At 36.8% G+C, this 20458-nt stretch overlaps 1 protein-coding gene across 1 annotated transcript in view; it reads left to right on the forward strand.

Annotated features, from left to right (window-relative positions):
- The first annotated feature begins 2986 nt into the window (after positions 1–2986).
- The window catches only part of LOC133752668 (uncharacterized), an 86363-nt gene continuing 68891 nt past the window's right edge, over positions 2987–20458 (forward strand). Inside the window, exons 1-4 of the mRNA XM_062183057.1 lie at positions 2987–3062; positions 5057–5162; positions 9420–9611; positions 14064–14157. Coding sequence (XP_062039041.1) covers positions 2987–3062; positions 5057–5162; positions 9420–9611; positions 14064–14157 — 468 coding nt within the window. The remainder of the gene's footprint in view (positions 3063–5056; positions 5163–9419; positions 9612–14063; positions 14158–20458) is intronic.

Genomic DNA, 20458 nt, shown 5'->3' on the forward strand with positions numbered 1-20458 from the left:
GACACTGTGTGCATGGATTTCAAAATTCTAGTGCAACATAAACTTGTCTTTTAATTAATTTCCACTAACTTTTTGAAATCTCCTTATATTACTGTCCCTTTTCACTAAAAAGTATATCAGACTGGCTGGTGCCGCGGCTCACTGGGCTAATCCTCCACCTGCGGCGCCCACACACCAGGTTCTAGTCCCAGTTGGGGTGCTGGATTCTGTCCCGGTTGCTCCTCTTCCAGTCCAGCTCTCTGCTGTGGCCCGGGAGTGCAGTGGAAGATGGCCCAGGTCCTTGGGCCCTGCACCCGCATGGGAGACCAGGAGGAGGCACCTGGCTCCTGGCTTCGGATGGGCGCAGCGTGCCAGCCGCAACGTGCCGGCTGTAGCGGCCACTTGGGGAGTGAACCAACAGAAAAAGGAAAACCTTTCTCTCTGCCTCTCTCTCACTGTCTAACTCTGCCTGTCAAAAAAATAAAGAAAAAAGAAAAAGTATATCAGACTACATCACTTGGCTGCAAGTAACACCCAACTAAATGTAATTTAAATAATAGAAATTTATTAGTAAATCACACAGAACAAGAAGTCTGAGGTTTAGCAAGTCCAGTCTGGATTCTTTCTTTCCCTAAAGCCTTTAAGAAGCTATTTTCCCCTCATCTTCCACTATGCAACAACCTTCATTGTGTCAGGACGTCTCTACCCATGGTTATAACACAACAGCAACCACTCAAAGCAGCACGTTCCGATACAGCTGTATGCAAAGCAGGAAGAAAGGAAGAAAGCAAAGGAAGGCAATACTTTCTTTACTTTTTCTCTGGGAAGAAAACTTTTTGAGAAACCCAGCAGACTTTGTCTTGCTGATTAAGATCCTGACTCCCGGGCCCCTCCTAGCTTATGTAGTGAAAGCTGAGAGAGCAATAACTGGCATGTCCAACAACTACTGGACAGAAGAAAGGTGTTGTTGGGCTGATGAGGGGGTGATTTGCTGTTAGATACTCAACCACCATTGTGAGCTTCACATTGGGAATTAATAGCTAACTTTGATTTATAGCTAACTTTAATAGACAAGAAAAGGTGAAGAAGAGAGATATTAACTATACCTATAGTAAATCAGGTATATGAACTGAGAATGTTCTCCTCTCACAACTTGTCTGTTTGATAGTTCTAGTGCTACATCATCTGAAGTCTCATCATATGGCAGTAATTTCCAAGTGGTTAAAGTGAATTTGCCTCATAATGTTGGAAGTTTCCAAAAATATATGTTGATTTAATAGAAGCAAGGATATTTCTGACACAGCTCTAAGATGGCTGCTTTCAGAGGTTCTAAATTACCTGACACCAGAATATTTAAACAGCACTTTAGGGACAACAGTAATCTATACATCCTGAACCCAGAAAAACTTAGATTCATCTCAAAAGCCAAATTTTGTAGATGGAATTTTTGTAGAGATTAGGCAGAGAGTTAGATTCTATCTGTGATTTACAACCTTTTGTATCTTATTTCTTACCAAATATTCAAATAAAAGAACTCGGCTGTCACCATAATAGGAACAAATAAAACCATTTGTTTCAAAAATGGGCATGTGAATTCTCGTAACATTATGTGAATACAATTAAGTACAAATTTTACTGCCATGTTATTGTAAAACAAGGATCTCATATTTAAAAGATTAAGTAGAATTGTTCATAATAAATAGGTCTTACTGGGTCAGTGTGAGCCAGATAGATAAAAAAAATATCTGTATTAACAGGTGATATGTAGTTCAGTCTGGAAGTTTTATGAAACTGCCACTTTATTGGTGACTAGAAAGGAGGAGTGGAGAATAAAGTACAATAACGGATAAATTCCAAGCAGGAAATAACACATAAAATATATTTGCCAGCAAGTGGGGGCAATAGTGGATTTTGAGATACACAGAGAGTACAGATTTAATGATAACTTGTCATTAGACCTAGATGGAAACTTTGTGGCAGATATGATCATTGTAATAAGCATGTGAGTGGGGAGAGTGAGAGAGAAAAATTGGGAGAGGAAGGGAGTGGGGTGGGGAGAGAGTGAGAAAGCAAGAGAGAGAGAATCCTAATAAAAGCCTTGTGTACCAAGTGAATTACATCTTTGTTGCTCTGCCTGACACATTTGGTCTTCTCTTCATTTTCTCTTTCTGGTAACTCTCTACTTCTGTTTCTCATTTTGTCCTCGTACACTTCAATTTTTTTTTGTCTTTTCTTCATCTCATTCCTTGCCAATGATACCCAAGGTATCCTGATATTTTTGCTTAGTGTTCCTAGTGGCTGTAAGAACAGAAATGTCTGATTTTGAAAAGGTGAAAAGTGCATTCATAGTAATATGTTTTTCCCCAGAAACTTTTTATTTAAGGAATACAAACTTCATTCATTTCATAAATACAACTTTAGGAACATAGTGAGTCTTTCCACTGTACCTACCCTCCCTCCTGCACTCCCACCCTTCTTCCTCCTCCCTTTCCTATTCTCATTCTTATTTTTTACTAAGATCTATTTTAAATTAACTTTATATACATAAAACTAACAAGTAAAGAGTTCAATAAATAGGATGGAAAAAAAAGAACTGTTCCCCAACAGTTAAGACAAGGGTTGTTCAAAGTCATTGCATCTCCAAGTATCAATTTCACTTCTATAAGCAATGGCTTTTCATTGTCAAATAATAAAAAGTTATGAAACTTAGTACAAAGACTAACAAATAGTTCTTGGAAGTAACCCATAGCTGTGACTAAACTCAAGCCATATTTAGCTCATAGATAAATCATGTATGTTCTCTATATAGTTAGTATAGATAAGGGGAATGAACATGTGTACAACTGAACAGTTAATTAGTAATTTAGAGGCTGGAGGAAAAAGTCCAAAATCCATGCTCACTTATTTTCTATATAAACTACCCACAATCTCGGCTGACTGTCTGTCAATTACAGTAGTCTTTTAGCGAAGTTATCAGAACGGCTTAGATTTCTTTCTTCATCGCATGATGGTGGATTGCGTGATTAAACTGACTCAGATTCTGTTCATCTCCTGCTGTTTTCTGACTGTACATTGTGTACAACGTAAGAAAAATTCTAATTACTTTACTTCTATAGGTTAAGTATATAAAGAATTCACTAGATTTTAATTAGAGAGGGAATTAATGCTGTGGCAGTGTCTAAGGCTAAGGAACTACACAATATTCCAAGTAAAGTTTATATCGCTAAAAATTCACAAACTTGAATGAATCTGATTTTTAAGGTGTTTACTTTTAGAAATATACACTTTTTTCCTTTTGAAGCTTATATTTGTCTGTGATCTCTATAGCAAGCATGAAATATGAAAAAAATCTGTGGGCTGGCAATTAAAATTTTTATTTGTATTGGTATTAGCGGTTGCTTTAGCCACTTATATTTAACACTTTCTTTCTCAGAATATATAGATTGTACTTTATTTTTCAGAAAAATTTCAACCTACAGTGTGTTTAGTACAAACATGACATTACTTGACATAATGAAAACCATCTGAATCTCTGTAAAAGGAAAGAGATAGTTAAAGAAATATATGATATAATCATGACTCTATAAAACATGGCCTAAAATCTTTTCCAAGCCAAGAAGTGTAGTTCTTTTTCCAAACATTGCCTGTTGAAAACAGATGTGACTTGAATTTCTCTGAGCAGCACTATGTGACCCACTAATTCTGGTGAGACATTTTTGTTAACATTGGGTAGTCAGATGCTTAGTGGAACATTCTGGTCATCTGAAGCTGTTTCCATATTCCAATTGAGAGTGAACCATTTAAACTACTGTACTATGTTTTTTAAAAAAACTCCATTATGTTTTCTGATGTGGCCCTCTCACCCCTTTTAACAATTACATGTGGCATGTGGCAAAATCAGTATGTCACATTTTTACATTAGGAAAAAATAAGCTCTACAAAAGGCAAGCGGCTTCCTTTTAGATTTTATAGTTCTGATCTTATCAGAGACATTTCCCTTCTTGCCTGCCACCAACAACCCAAAACAGACTCAGAGGCCTAGGATTCAGACAATGTGAAATCCTACTCTATGGAATCGCTTCTTTGTGTTTAGGCTGGTGGAAGGTCAAAATAATTTAGTCTTTCTTGGAATTATACTTTCTGTGCATGTTTATAGATCCCGTGACTCATAAGAAACTGTCCTACTCAGACTGTCAAAATCTCAGACTTCAGAAAAATTTTCCTCAGTTCAGATCGAGTACCGGATCCTGCAGCCACCTTGACAGAGACTCCACAGTAGCCTTGAGGCAAAAAGAATTAAGATTTTGAGCAGTGGTGCTTGCTACCTGCAGTGGCTAATTAATAGGATGCCTGCTTAATCTGTCTGTCTAAATAAGGGTGCATTGGCAATGAAGGGTTTATTAATAATTATTCTGGGACAACAGGGATAAACTAAAACTCTCCTGGCAAACCAGTATGTATGTTGACTCTATCTTTGGGTCATTGTTTTCTCTTTAGCCAGAACATGATACCCAAATTTAGTCTCAAAGAACTTTACTTAAATGTTAGATATCCTTTGAGCTATCATGCCGTGTATTGGCTTTTCAAATCCATGCTGTGAAAATCATCAGGTACAAAATCATGGGCAAAAAAAACCGTGGTTTGATGTTCATCTTGCATTTTGAAGCCTAGAGCTTGATAATATATTTGAACACTCCCAAATTACCAGAAAGTTATTTTAATTTCGGTATTTTTAAGCTTTTTTTTTAACTTTTTATTTCCAAAGTTTTAAATTTTTAAAACAGAAATCATGAAGTAGAACAAAGAGCTCCCCTATTATTAACATCTTATATTAGTATGATATATTTGTTACAATCAATAAAGCACACTGAACTCCCCCTAATATTTGATATTCTTAGGATTGTATCCGCGAACTATATGGACTCTGTTAAAAACTAATTAAAAATAAAAATCATAAAAATAATTTTAAGAATAAAATAAAAGTTTTTCTAACATGCAGAACTTCTCACATGTGTATTATGCAAGTTTGAAACATTTGTCCTATGTTGTTGAGGGATTTTGAATTTTGTCTTTACAGCCAACTGTACATCTGTGACTGACTTTGATGATTGTCCAGGGATTATAACAGATTTCTGTCCAGAGAATATTGCTTGTGCATGCAAAGATGGAAAGCCTTATTGCAAGTAAGTGATTATATATGCTATAAAAGCAGGGTAAACACAATATGCTATAAGTAATAATTTATTTTTTTCTATTTTTTGCTATATCTGATGATGCAATACTTGACTTAAAATAATAGTTTGGTCAGAAATAGTTTCTATGCAAATGGCACAGTCATGTTCTTATTAAAATATTTTAATTTACTGTTTTAAAAACAATATGCTAAAATTTAAAAATTAGGTTATTTATCTTAACTTTATGAGATTACCTTTCATCAGATAAATTTTTAAAAACAAGTTACTTATATTCATAAATAAACTGTTTTATTGTTCTAAAGAAGAAGAGTTTCAGGTATGCCTTAATTTATATGATAGCCATAATCCAGACATGTTATGTATGAAGGATCTTGTAAATAAAGAATTAATTTTAAATGCACTGTGACTCCCACTATTTACTTGAAAATTTATCTTTTTATCAGAGTATGTTCTTTGAGTCAGATAATTTCCTTTAAAAATCAGGCATATTTTCCTTTTTTTTATGAGGGTGGGCAGATTAAAAATGAAAGTCTTAGGGAAAAATATGCTATATAAATAAGAAAGAATGCATGTATGAGAGAGAGGCTAAGTGGGAGCACAATAAAGAAAGATTTTTCCAAGTACATGTTACTCCACCTGCATTTTGAAAACTGATAGTAGCATAATTAGGTGTAGGCAAAAGGACCAGTACAGGAAAAGGCACTGAGGTTTGAAGGAATTTTTTATTTGGAGAAATGCAAATAGTTGGCATACCACTCTCTGGACAATTTCCCTTCCTACTATTTTCTCTGTCACCACAGAATGTTTGAAGGCTACCACCAACACCACCTAAAAAGCTCAATCCAGTGATTTTTAAAATCACTTTTCATCCTTTTCAATATTCTAACATCTTGCACTGTTGAGCAACCACACCCAATGATCCATTCATTCAATAAACCCTTACAGAACACATTCTATTTGTCAGGCATTGCGCCATGACGCCAGCCCCTATGTTGAGTCTTTTTCTTACTCATCTCATTGGCAGTATTTAATACAACTGACCACTCTTTACTCGAATTTTCACTTTTCCAGAACATTCCCTCTCTCCTAGTTTTTTTTTCCATTTGCCTTTCTTTGTACTTCTCAATTTCTTCTGTTAGATTTTTTTCCTCTTCTCACCAAGTTAGGGTGTCCCAGGGCTTAGTCCTTCATCCTCTTTATACCTCCTCCCTTGGTGATTTATCCAGTCTCCTGGTTTTAAATATCATTGATTTTTTTGTCTGTTGCTAATGCTATGAACACAATTCAAGTTCATATATTTATTTTCTTCTCTCATCATCAGTGTTTTGTAGTTTTTTAAAAACATATCTTGCATGTATTTTGTGTAAATGCATCTCCAAGTAGTTCTGATTTTTTGGTGCTCATAGAAATAATATGATGCTTCTCCCCCTTTGTTTGATGATTGTTTTCTTGTTTGTCTTTTGCCTCCTTGTGATGAGATTCTGGTTATGTGTTCTCAGCTGGGATGCTGCATAGGCGATGTGACATCCTAAGACTATTCCCATTGGTCACTTCTTAATGATATGGAATTTTGATCATAGATAGGAAAATGAACAGAAAACTTCCCTTTTGATTCAGACTCCAAGCATTTTATGAAATTATGGGTGATTGAAATAATATGTCAGAAAAGAATTAAGAAAGATAACAGCCTCATTGCCTGGCTTTGTTGTTGTTGCCATTGTTATATTTGAATGAAAATATAGTCATCCCTGATTATTTTCCAATCTGGGAACATTCATGCCTACAAACTTAGAGATGTGGATGCTTCCTCACTATCTCCACTAAGATATCTGATACCCATTTCAAAGCCACCAAATATAAAACTGAACACCTGAATTCTTTTTTTTAAAGATTTATTTTATTTATTTGAAAGACAGAGTTACAGAGAGAGGTAGAGACAGAGAGAGCTAGGTCTTCCATAGCTGGTCACTCCCTAGATGGCCGCAACGGCTGGAGCTGCGCGATCCAAAGCCGGGAGCTTCTTCCAGGTCTCCCACGTGGGTGTAGGGGCCCAAGGACTTGGGCCATCTTTTACTGCTATACCAGGCCATAGCAGAGAGCTAGATTGGAAGAGGAGCAGCAGGGACTAGAACTGGCGCCCATATGGGATGCGGGAACTTCAGGCCAGGGCGTTAACCTGCTGCGCCACAGTGCGGGCCGAACACCTGAGTTCTGACCACAGTCACTATAAATGTGTTCTACCTACAATCTTCACTGCATCTCTATTGTTCCATTTGCTTTCACCAAAAAACCTCAACTCATCTTTAGGTCTTTTTTCTCTTGCATACCCACTTTGTGTTCATCAGAAAATCCTGTGGATTCTGTCTTATAAAAGATAAACAGAAATCAGTCACTTATCATTTCTACTCTCCTGCTATCATTCTGGTTCAAGCTACCATCATCCCTTCCCTAGATCCTGAAAGCTTTCTAATTTTGTCCCAGCTTCAACCTTTGTTCCCTACAACATATTTTCTCCTTTTAAATGTTTTTCTGTTGATGTAAAGAGAACAGATTACATGTATTTCATAGGTACAATTCTATGAAGATACTCATACTTCCTTCCCTCGCTTTCTCCCTACCTCAATCCCCTTCCTTCCTTCCTTCTTCTTTTTTTCCCTTTGGTTTCAGCAAAAATAGCTGGGTCTCTGCTACTCATGTAGAAGATCCAGATTGAATTCCTGGCTCCTGTCTTCAGCTTGGCCCAACCCCAGCTATTGTTGGCATTTGAGAAATGAACCAGTGGATGAGAGCTCTGTCAATTTCTCTCTGTCTCTCTGCCTTTCAAATAAATAAACTAAATTTAAAAATTTCTAAAAATAAGCATTTTAGATAATTTACTCATTATGTTTATTTTTGTTGTCTATCACTATCTCATTTGTTGTAAGCTACTTGAGGACAAGGATATTTGTTTTAGACACTGGTGTTTCGCAAATGGCTGGAATAATACTTGGTATATAGTTGGTATTCAATAAATGTTCTTGAATGAATTAAACATTATTATATAATGGGCATTTCCTTTTTGATTAATTCCTAGACTAAACAAGAAATATATTCTTATAGAAGTCTTTTTCCAAGAAGAAATTTGTGAGAATGGATAATATATATTTGAAAAATAGGCTTTGGCCTCCTTAAATGAATGACAGTGTTTACTTACTAAAAGACAGTCCTACTGAGTAGATTACTACTTCTTTGAAGCTGGTAGATGCATTTTCTTAGAGAACCTTTGACCATCAGGGATATAAATATTACAGTAATCATCTAATCAATCCCTCCACGTCAGCCCTGACTGTGCTCCTTTTTATATTGGAACAACATAAACCAGGAAGAGTTGACTTAGAATCTGACATTTACTGTTCAACTGGATTATCTTAAAGCAATTCTGCAGGAGACATTGAAGCAATCTCTAAAGACACTACATGAACAAACCTCGCCATTAGTCACTCGCATTGGGGATTGGGAGAAGTCATTCTCCCTCTCCACAAATCCACAAACAGTTCTCTGTGGGCATATGCCATACTGGTTTTCAGTCTATGCACAAGAGAATCACATTCATGTTATTTGGCAGAGTCTCACGGCTCTACAGAAACACTGGAAGTCCATATATGAGTCATCTATTTGTATAAAATAAAGGAGGAAAATCTGTAGTCATGGAAAAGATGGGGGCAGGCAGATCTTGCTGGCAAGTACTCTCTTCTCACCTTCTCATGTTTCTTCTGGCATTTGCTGTAGAGTGGCAGGATCGGTCTGTTAATCTGTGTTCATTATTGTAGGAGCAAGTGGGAGGGAACGCCCATCCTCCAGTTACAGAATTAGTGGCCTAGGCTTCTTTGAACACTTTTCATAGCACCAATAGAACTAAGGCGGTCAAAGTGAGTATAGGTATGAATGTCAGGTACAATGCAGATGTTTTAAGGACAATCTTGAGACAGTCATTCTGGGTGAGCCTCTTTTCATTTCTAAGTGCTACATCTTCATTAGCTAATGGTTGAGAAATCCTGACGGCCTTCTGCATGCTGACTCAATGTGTACAAACTAGTAGGCTTTAAAGTTTCAGCTCAATGGGAAAATGGGGCAGTGTAAATCTCTTGAAGGCCTTGAAGAGAAACCTCATGGTTGAGTATGATGATATGTTTGATTCATTCAGGGGAGACAATTTGTGTTTTCCTAATTTGTGAACTTATTTCTTTTTCTATTATCTTTCTCCAGATGTCCAAATTTCAGAGGTCTGTTGGGAAATTATTGGTATATGGGGGCCAAATGTGATCAACTCTGGAATACTCTGGATCTGATTTTAGTGGCAGTATTGCCTGGAATAGGGCTGGCTTTAATAGTTGGTGTAACAATTCAGACTATCTACTACTGTAAAAAGAAGTCAAAGAAGAATATAGATGATCATAGGTAAGAAATTTCTAAATACCACTGAGAATGGTGGAAATCTCTTGTGAGATCAGCAAGCGAATTAAGAAATAATGAATCTAATTTATCTTGCATTTAGCTGGTATGTTCTCTTTCATATTCATCACTAAATTGTAATTAAATTTGAAAAGTCAAGGTAACACTGCCATACCAGACATATTTTGCTCAGGATTTGGATAGACTGAAAACTGGAAAACCCCTTTCCCAGATAAAAAGCTAAGTATATTTCAGACAATAATTGTCCTGCTTCAGTGCTTTCCTTCTGATCAAGGAAATATTTGTGTGTACCACATGTACTGTCCTAATAGTGTGTGGAGAGAAGATGGGGTGCTACTCTGCCAGTGCCATTTACTTACCCTCTAATATAATCCCAGCAACTGTGTTGGAGAAATGGAAAGAGGAATCCAATAGACTTGACTGCAATGTGACTTTGTTTTGAAGCCACCATCACCTTAATTCCTAAGCCAGAAAAAGATGCAACATTGAAAGAGAATTACAGACCAATATCCCTGATGAACATAGATGCAAAAATACTCAATAAAATTCTGGCCAATAGAATGAAACAACACATCAGAAAGATCATCCACCCAGACCAAGTGGGATTTATCCCTGGTATGCAGGGATGGTTCAACATTCGCAAAACAATCAACGTAATACACTACATTAACAGACTGAAGAAGAAAAACCATATGATTCTCTCAATAGTCGCAGAGAAAGCATTTGATAAAATATAACATGCTTTCATGATGAAAACTCTAAGTAAGCTGGGTATGGAAAGGAACATTCCTCAATACAATCAAAGCAATATATGAAAAACCCACGACCAACATCCTATTAAATGGGGAAAAGTTGGAAGCATTTCCGCTGAGATCTGGTACCAGACAGGGATGCCCACTCTCACCACTGCTATTCAATATAGTTCTGGAAGTTTTGGCCAGAGGTATTAGGCAAGAAAAAGAAATTAAAGGGATACAAATTGGGAAGGAAGAGCTCAAACTATCCCTCTTTGCAGATGATATGATTCTTTATTTAGGGGATCCAAAGAACTCTACTAAGAGACTGCTGGAACTCATCAAAGAGTTTGGCAAAGTATCAGGATATAAAATCAATGCACAAAAATCAACAGCCTTTGTATACACAGGCAATGCCACAGCTGAGGAAGAACTTCTAAGATCAATCCCATTCACAATAGCTACAAAAACAATCAAATACCTTGGAATAAACTTAACCAAAGACGTTAAAGATCTCTATGATGAAAACTACAAAACCTTACAGAAAGAAATAGAAAAGGATACCAAAAAATGGAGAAATCTTCCATGCTCATGGATTGGAAGAATCAATATCATCAAAATGTCTCTTCTCCCAAAAGCAATTTATACATTCAATGCAATACAAATCAATATACCGAAGACCTTCTTCTCAGATCTGGAAAAAATGATGCTGAAATTCATATGGAGACACAGAAGACCTCGAATAGCCAAAGCAATCTTGTACAACAAAAACAAAGCCGGAGGCATCACAATCCCAGATTTCAGGACATACTACAGGGCAGTTGTTATCAAAACAGCATGGTACTGGTACAGAAACAGATGGATAGACCAATGGAACAGAATAGAAACACCAGAAATCAATCCAAACATCTACAGCCAACTTATATTTGACCAAAGATCCAAATCTAATCCCTGGAATAAGGACAGTCTATTCAATAAATGGTGCTGGGAAAATTGGATTTCCACGTGCAGAAGCTTGAAGCAAGACTCATACCTATCACCTTACACAAAAATTCACTCAACATGGATTAAAGACTTAAATCTACGACCCGAAACCATCAAATTATTAGAGAGCATTGGAGAAACCCTGCAAGATATAGGCACAGGCAAAGACTTCTTGGAAAATACTCCAGCAGCACAGGCAGTCAAAACCAAAATTAACAATTGGGATTACATCAAATTGAGAAGTTTCTGTACTTCAAAAGAAACAGTCAGGAAAGTGAAGAGGCAACCAACAGAATGGGAAAAAATAATTGCAAACTATACTACAGATAAAGGATTGATAACCAGAATCTACAAAGAAATCAAGAAAATCCACAACAACAAAACAAACAACCCACTTAAGAGATGGGCCAGGGACCTCAATAGACATTTTTCGAAAGAGGAAATCCAAATGGCCAACAGACACATGTTTTGAGAGTTTCTTTACTTCACTGTGCTATAATTTCCTTATATACAAAATAGAGATGGTTACAATAAGCAGTACCCACTTCACAGAGATGAAAAGAATGATTCTGAAAGCAGCAATCATTTATTGGGGTTTTATTAAGTGTATCAGGTTGAATTATAGATGTTTCATATCTATCAGCTCATTTAATCCTTACAATAACCCTCTAAGATATTGATAAGCACAAAGAGATTAAATATAGGGCTAAATCTCTATCCAGGCAGTCTAGATATCAGACCTAAACTCTAAACTCTTAACTTTCATCTTATGCTAATAGAATCTAATGAGATAAAACAGTGTTTTGAAAGTTGTAAATCTCTATTGTATTTCTTTTATTTCTTCATTTAAAAGCAAACTAACTGTACAATTTATATTTTTACTGCCCCTGAATGATAGAGTTATAAGGGATAAATACCGGTAGAGTAAAACAATATCAGTTTTATATCAGTTAATTGAATTAGTATCTATTATACTGTTACTCTTTATGCATTATGAGTATAGTTGAAAAATATTACTTGAAAATAGTGGTAGCTGGTACTGTGAACCTCATATTCTGAAGAGCAGATCTAGACATTTTAATAAAATCAACAAATTGAACAGCTTTGTATAGTTGTCTCTGGAAGGAGTGATATAAAGTCTCCAATAGTTTTGTCATTTAAAAATTTGAATCCATTTTTGTACTGTAATTCTGTATTCTTTAGAATACCATGTGATATGTGTGTGTGTGTATAAAGAGTTGATCAACCTTATTTTTATAAATTGAAATTAATGTGGAGAATTTCATATCACCACTTGACACAGATTCAAAAACCATAGAGATGTTAAAAAATCATTATGATTGGAAATTATACCTATAAACAAGTCACTTTTTTTTATTTTTGACAGGCAGAGTGGACGGTGAGAGAGAGACAGAGAGAAAGGTCTTCCTTTTGCCGTTGGTTCACCCTCCAGTGGGCGCCGGGGTAGGCGCGCTGCGGCCGGCGCACCGCGCTGATCCGATGGCAGGAGCCAGGCGCTTCTCCTGGTCTCCCATGGGGTGCAGAGCCCAAGGACTTGGGCCATCCTCCACTGCACTCCCTGGCCACAGCAGAGAGCTGGCCTGGAAGAGGGGCAACCGGGACAGGATCGGTGCCCTGACCGGGACTAGAACCCGGTGTGCCGGTGCCGCAAGGCGGAGGATTAGCCTAGTGAGCCGCGGCGCCGGCTAACAAGTCACTTTTCAAATATTCTCCCTAGCTTTCCTACTCCAAAGTTTTCTAGTACTTTATATTTATATTACAATTTTTTTGCTAGTGTATCACTTAGCCCCTGTTTTCTCCTTTATAAATAGAGAGGGAGTAATACATAGCCCATTCTCTCATTGTTGTGGGATTAAAATGAATTAATTAGTGGAAAATTGCATTAAGAATCAAAGGTAAGCAGAAAATATGATTATAAGTCAGGACAGTAGTAGTGCAATGTTTCTAACCACTATTTTTAGGCTTTCTGAAAAGGAGTGAAGTGTCTTATTTTCTTCCAGTTAAAATCTGGTTTAGTTTGAGCTCTTTTCAACTTTCTGCCATTCTCTGAATTGTGTATGATAAAGCGACACTGAATATGCTCTGGGAATTTGAAGATTGCTTAGTATAGTAAAAACTTATTAGCCATGGAGCCAGACAGAGTGGGACTCAAATCTCTGGCTCCTAAAATCACTTACTGTGTAACTTTAGGGAATTTCCTTAAAATCTTTCAGCCTCAGTTTTTTCATCTACAAAATGGAGTTTAAAATACTCACACTTACCTACAAGATTTTCTAAATATTCAAATAAGATAATGTAATTTTGTTGGTAAACTATACTATGTCACCAATTTCAATTGTATCCAAAAAGATGAATTAATTAAAGCAAGTATAGTAAAGTGTTAATAGTAGAATTGTGGTAGTAGAGACATGGGCATTCACTGTAAAGTTCTTTCAATTTTGGTACATGTTTGAGTGCTTTTATAATAAAATGTTGAATAAAGTCAGATAATTTTAAGTAAAGTATCTTGAACATGGAAATCATTCAACATAGTAGCCATTATTATTGCTTTTCTCTGGGTACAGTCTTAAAATGAGGATACTCTGTATTGTTCAAAAAAGAGTTTATCAAAATGTGATTTATAGCCAATTAAGCAAATGCTCTATTCTAACTGTATTTGTATGCTTATGTGTGTGTGTGTGTGTCTTTAAAGTGCTAGAGAACAGCCGAGTTCCTTCGGACTTCGACCTCAGCATAATTCTGCATATGCTTTTGATACTGAACTGAGTCCTCCTCAACTTGATCGAGGCCAGGTAAACACTAAAACTCATTTGTCAAATAAACTAAGTTTACTGAAGCTATCAAAGAGAAAAATGCCTTGGAGAAACAAAAACAGCCTTGAGAGATTAAGGAAGTAGTCAGAAACAATAAAATGAAGTGTTATCAAAAGATCAAATTGCACAACTATAGTATGGTTGATGACAGGTTATATATCAGTAAAGAACAGGCCAGGCCTGGGGCAATAACACCCGGGCAGTTACAGCAGGAGTGCTCTCTAACTCTCCTCCCCATCATTTGATTCCAGGTAAAATCAAGTTAAAACAAATACCATATATCAAAGGGGAAAGGAAATCCCTGAAAGAGGGTGAGAAAATGGATAAGAGGACAAGGAGTTGAGCCATGTGACTGTGTGTGTGTGTGTGTGTATACTTATACACATACATATTGTGAAAATCCCATCTGATCTGTTCACAGTAGCACAAATCTTCCGAAAAAAAGCCTTGTGGAGATTTGTTGAATTCACTGCACTTTAGGAGCAGCTCTGACTAGTGAACAAAAGGAATCTAGGTGTCATATTAGGCCAAAAGTATCAGAAGCAGTAGCAATGATTTTATTGCTTTAAATGAAAGAAATCACAAATAAGATATCACAAAAGCATCTTTTGTTATGATTTATTAAATTCTAGAGTATGCCTAATTTTGATATTTCTATTTTAAGGAAGTAAGACCTACACTGAGATTAAAAAACTCCAACCTCACATAATTCCACATGTTTCTGATATGGAAGCATCTTAATAACATTAAGGCAGTGAAACACTGAAAAAGATTAAGATAAAGGATTGATGAATAAAGAACAGTGATCAGAAACTTTCTACTTGAAGTCAAAACAATTAAATTTTAGACTTAAATTACAGTATTAAGGATTTTTTTTAATAATATATGGCATATGTCGAAAAAGAAAGTCAAAGTACTCTGGGTGAATGTCCTACTGTGAGTATTATTGGTGTCTCTGAAAGGCTAAATAATGGCTTTGTATGCCTGTTTTTCCTTTGAAGTGACCAATCATCTTGTAGATAAATTCTAAGAATTAGAGAATCAAGCAAGGAGTCACCTTTCCTTTTCTAAGTATTCACTTATTTTTGCTCACCTGATTACTTCTGCCCTCCTCCCCCCAACTTATTTTTCAAACCTCTGAGTTGAACTTCTTATCTTATCTCATTATCTTTTTTTGACCTAATTCTATTAAAGCTCTAATTGTGGATAAAATTAATGAGGAAAGCCAAATACAATGCCTATCATTTAGGCTATGTTCAATCAATGTTACTCCCTCTCCATCTTAGTCTTTCTATGTCTTAAGTTCCTGCTGTATTCCTTGTTGGATCTATCTGAATACTTCTTATGTGGAAACTTTTTTTTCCATAATTTTTCCATTTCCTAAACTTTCCTTGACTGGAGAAGTCACAAGAAAACTACTATGTTTCTCATAATCTGTACTCTTCTCTTTCAGATTATTTCCCAAAGTCTGGGGAATAAAAAAGGCAAAGTGGATTGAAGGTTAACAGGATAATAGAGAACCAGGAAACTTTTCAATTAGAGTTAAATTGTTTAGGAAGGTGTGGACATGCACTGTGTTCTGAATGTACATTTAAAATGTTGACTTTGACAAGTAATGACTTCTTGTAAGCTAAAGTTCAGATCAACTTTCCACCAAATTAAATAAGACCTTTCATGCATATTCATCAGTATATTTTATTCAGTTAGTTCACACATCTACAGAACCAGGAAGTAATAAGAAGATCTTGAGTTCATTCTTGAATTGTCAACAATAATCTTTTCTAATTGACTTAATGATTGCATTTGAGTGGCTGAAGATAAAACTACATATTTATTACTTCTTCTTCACCTCATTTGTACCCCACTATTACATTTAGAATAAAGTAGCTTGCAGCTTTCAAGGTTGAACAATTAGAAACCCCAATATATTCCATGAATCTTTGGCAGGAAATTGGCTGCATAGTTTAGACCAGTGAGAAGAATTCACCATTGCCTTTGTTGGTTATTTTTGGTTGTTGTTCTGTCCATAAATACTTTAAAACAATTTATCTGCCTTTACAGCCAAGCTTACATGGGTCAGCCACTTCCACAGGATGTAACATGTTTAAATTACCTACACTTGTTGAAAATACACACCAACTAAATCAGGGTGGACGAACTTACATTTGTTAGAGATCCAGGTAATGGGCATATTTTGAAATGCATAGACATAAATAATGGTATGAATTCAAGAGAATAAAAAAGATTAAATCATATAATAGGAACAATATATATGTAAATATGCTCAATGAAAATCAGGAAGAATTTTTTTTACAATTTATTTATTTGAAAAGCAGGGTTATAGAGAGGAAGTGACAGAGAAACAGAGATCATTCGTGTCTTAGTTCACTTCCCAAATGCCTACAATTGCTGGGTATGGGCCAGGTCAAAGCCAGGAACCTGGAACTCCATCTGGGTCTTCCATGTGGATGGCAGGGGTCCAAGTACTTGGGCCAACTTATACTGCCTTCCCATGTATGTTAGCAGTGAGCTAGATTGGAAGCAGAGCAGCCAGGAATTGAACTGGCACTCCCATATGGTAAGCAGACATTACAAGTGGTGGCTTAACCTGCTTTGCCACAACACCAGTGCCACAAAGAATATTTTGATTAACAATCACATTTTCTATATTTGTCAGTGATAATTCAAAGCTTACCAAATTACAGGCTTTATTATAATTTCAAATAGAGTAAATTGAAAATAGGAAAGGATGATGAACCATGTTTTAAATTATCCATTTACTAAATCCAGGAAATCATTCTTCTTAGATTGAAAACAATATCTAATTAATTAAAATAGTCTATATATCTGAAAATGCTATCATAACTTAGCTAATTTCTCATTACACATTGTTAATATCATCTTCAAATCATTAAATATTATTAAGCACCCCACCACAAATAGCACTGTGTAAAATGTGAGACTCTCCAAACCACAGTGACTTTTCTGAATTTTTAAAAGATTTGTTGGTTTTTTTTGAAAGAGTTACAGAGAGAAAAAAAGAAGAGAGAGATAGAGAGAAAAAGAGAGAGAGATCTTCCATCTATTGGTTCACTCCCCAAGTCCCTGCAACAGGCTGAAGCCAGGAGCCTGGAGCCTCGAACTCCACTGATGGGGACCATGCACTTGAGCCATCTTCAGCTGCTTTCTCAGGCACAATAGCAGGGTGTTGGATCAGAAGTGGAGCAATTGGGATTCAAACTGGCACTCATATGGGATGCTGGCATCACAGGCAGAGGCTTAATTATGTGCCACAATGCTGTCACCCACTGCAGTATTTTCAATATGCAATGTCATTTTATACTTACATCAGATCTACCCTATAAATGATTAGTCACATATTTAGGAATAGTTACATAATTGAAGTCCTGCCATGTCATTTTAACTCATGAAATGCATTTTTATGACAGTCAGATAGGGGCTGACATTGTGGTGCTGTGGGTTAAACCACCCATATGGGTGCTGGTTCAAATCTTGGATGTTCCACTTTCTTTTTTTTCTTTTTTTAAAGAAAGTTTTTATTTAATGAATACAATGTTCATAGGTACGGCTTTAAGAATATAGTGGTTCTTTCCACCATACCTGCCCTCTCATCACCACACCTGTCCCATCTCCTACTCCCTCTCCCATCCGATTCTTCATTAAGATTCATTTTTAATTAATTTTATATACAGAAGATCAACTCTATACTAAGTAAAGATTTTGACAATTTGCACCCACCCACCCATACACACACACACACAGTATAAAGTACTGTTTGAAAACAAATTTTACAGTTAATTCTCATAGTATAACTCATTAAGGACAGAGGTCCTACATGGGGAGTAAGTGCACAGTGCCTCCTGTTGTTGATTTAACAATTAACACTCTTATTTATGACATCAGAGATCAGGCTCTTGCCATGAGCTGCCAAGGCTGTGGAAGCCTTTTGAGTCCACAAACTCCATCAGTATTTAGACAGGGCCATAAGCAAAGTGGAAGTTCTCTCCTCCCTTCAGAGAAAAGTACATCCTTCTTTGATGGCCCCTTCTTTCCACTGGGGTCTCACTCACAGAGATCCTTCATGTAGGACATTTTTGTTCCACTTTCAATCTAGCTCCTTGTTAATGTACCTGGGAGTGCAGTGGAGGATGGCTCAAGTGCTTGGGCCCCTGCCACCCATGTAGGAAACCTGGATAGAGTTCCAGGCTCCTGGCTTCAGACTGGCCCGGCCCTGGCTCTTGCAACCATTTGGAGAGTGAACTAGCAGATGAAAGATTTTTCTCTCTCTCTGTAACTCTGCCTTTCAAATAAGTAAATAAGTCTTTAAAAAAAAGGATAACACAGAGGGGCCAGCGTTGTGGCATACCAGGCAAAGCTGTCATCTGACACACTGCCATCTATAAGAGCACCAGTTCATATCCCACCTGCTCCACTTCTGATCCAGCTCACTGCTAATGTCCTTGGGAAAAGCAGCGACAAATAGCCCAAGTGCTTGGGCCCCTGCACCCACATGGGAGCCCCGGATGAAGCTCCTGGATCCTGGCTTATGCCTGACCTATCTCTGGCTGTTGCAGCCATTTGGGGAATGAACCGGTGGATGGAAGATCTCTCTCTGTGTCTCTCCCCCTGTCTCTCCCTCTCTCTCTGTAACTCTGCCTCTCAAATAAAAAATAAATATTTTTAAATAAAGACAACTAGATATGTGAAGTTTGCAGAAATTGATAAAATAGAATTAATATTTTACTATGAATGCTCGACAATCCAATCAATGTTTTGCCTTTAAAAAGCGATTAAGTTTTCTATCAAGACTAAGGCAATTTTTGTGACTGAAAATGCAATATTATTCTACAACATTTTACCTTTTCCATCTTTTTTTTAAATAAGATTTATTACTTATTTATTTGAAAGGCATAGTTACAGAGAGAGGGGGAGAGAGACTTTCCATCTGCTGGCTCGCTCTCCAAAAGGCCTCAACAGCTAGGTCTGAGCCAGGCTCAAGGCAGGAGCCAGGAACTCCATCTGGGCCTGCCACGCAGATGTAGGGGCCCAAGCACTTGGGTAATCCTCCACTGCTTTACAAGACACATTAGCAGGAAGCTGGATGGGAAGTGGAGCAGCTGGGACTCAAACAGGCACTCAGATGTCACTAACACACTGTACCACAACACTGGCTCCTATCTCTGCCTTCTTTATAACAATAGTGAGATCTGGAAAATATTAGTTTAGTTTCTTTAAAAGATGATTGAAAGCATTTTTATACACTGGTGTAAAGCACAGTGAACTATTTCAACACATATATAGCATAAAAATTAGCCTTTCTCTTTCCTTATCATTTCTTTATGTTTAGAGCCTACATGCTCCTTTCTTCTAGTTCCCTATACAGTATATAAAATATTAATGTGAAGTAGTTATCCCATTGTGTTTTGAAACACTACAACTTACCCATGTTACTTTTAACTCACTGTGTTTTCACACCCGTTATCTAACCTCCCTCTTTCTCCTTCTTCACACCCCCCTCTACTAATCACTAGTCTAAATTCAGATAAAATTTTTCTTGTTTTTTTTTTCTATAATTTATTCACTTGAAAGGCAGTTACACGTAGACAAAGATCTTAGATCCACTGGTTCACTCCCCAAACACCCACAATAGCCAGGACTGGACCAAGCCAAAGTCAGGAGCCAGGAACTCCATCCAAGATTCCCATATGGGTTGCAGGGGCCCAAGCACTGGGGCCATCCTCCACTACCTTCCCAGGTGCATTAGCAGGGACCTGGATAGAAAGCAGAGCAGCTGGGACTTGAACTGGCACTATATGGAATGCTGGCATTGTAGATGGTGGTGTGACCCACTGCATCACAATGCCTTCCCCATCAGATCAACTTCTTAAAGCTTCCTTATTCGAGAGAAAATAGGTATTATTTGGTTTTATGTGTCTGACTTATTTTATTCAGCATAATGATATCTAGTCTATCCATTTTGCTGAAAATTTCAGAATTTTTTATGGCTGAATAATATACCACATCCATTGATTCATTGATAGATATCTAGTTGACTCCACATCTTGGCTATTTTTAATAGTGCTGCAATGAACATGGGAATGTGCATATTTTTTTCATACACTGATTGCACTTTTATTGGTATATATCCAGAGGGGGAATAGCTGGCTAATAAGGTAGATCTGTTTTTAGTTTTTTTGAGGACCTCCATACTGTTCTCCATAATAGCTATACTAATTTACATTCCCACCAACATTATCTA

This window comes from Lepus europaeus, chromosome X (assembly GCF_033115175.1).
Source record: "Lepus europaeus isolate LE1 chromosome X, mLepTim1.pri, whole genome shotgun sequence".
NCBI classification, from domain to species: domain Eukaryota; kingdom Metazoa; phylum Chordata; class Mammalia; order Lagomorpha; family Leporidae; genus Lepus; species Lepus europaeus.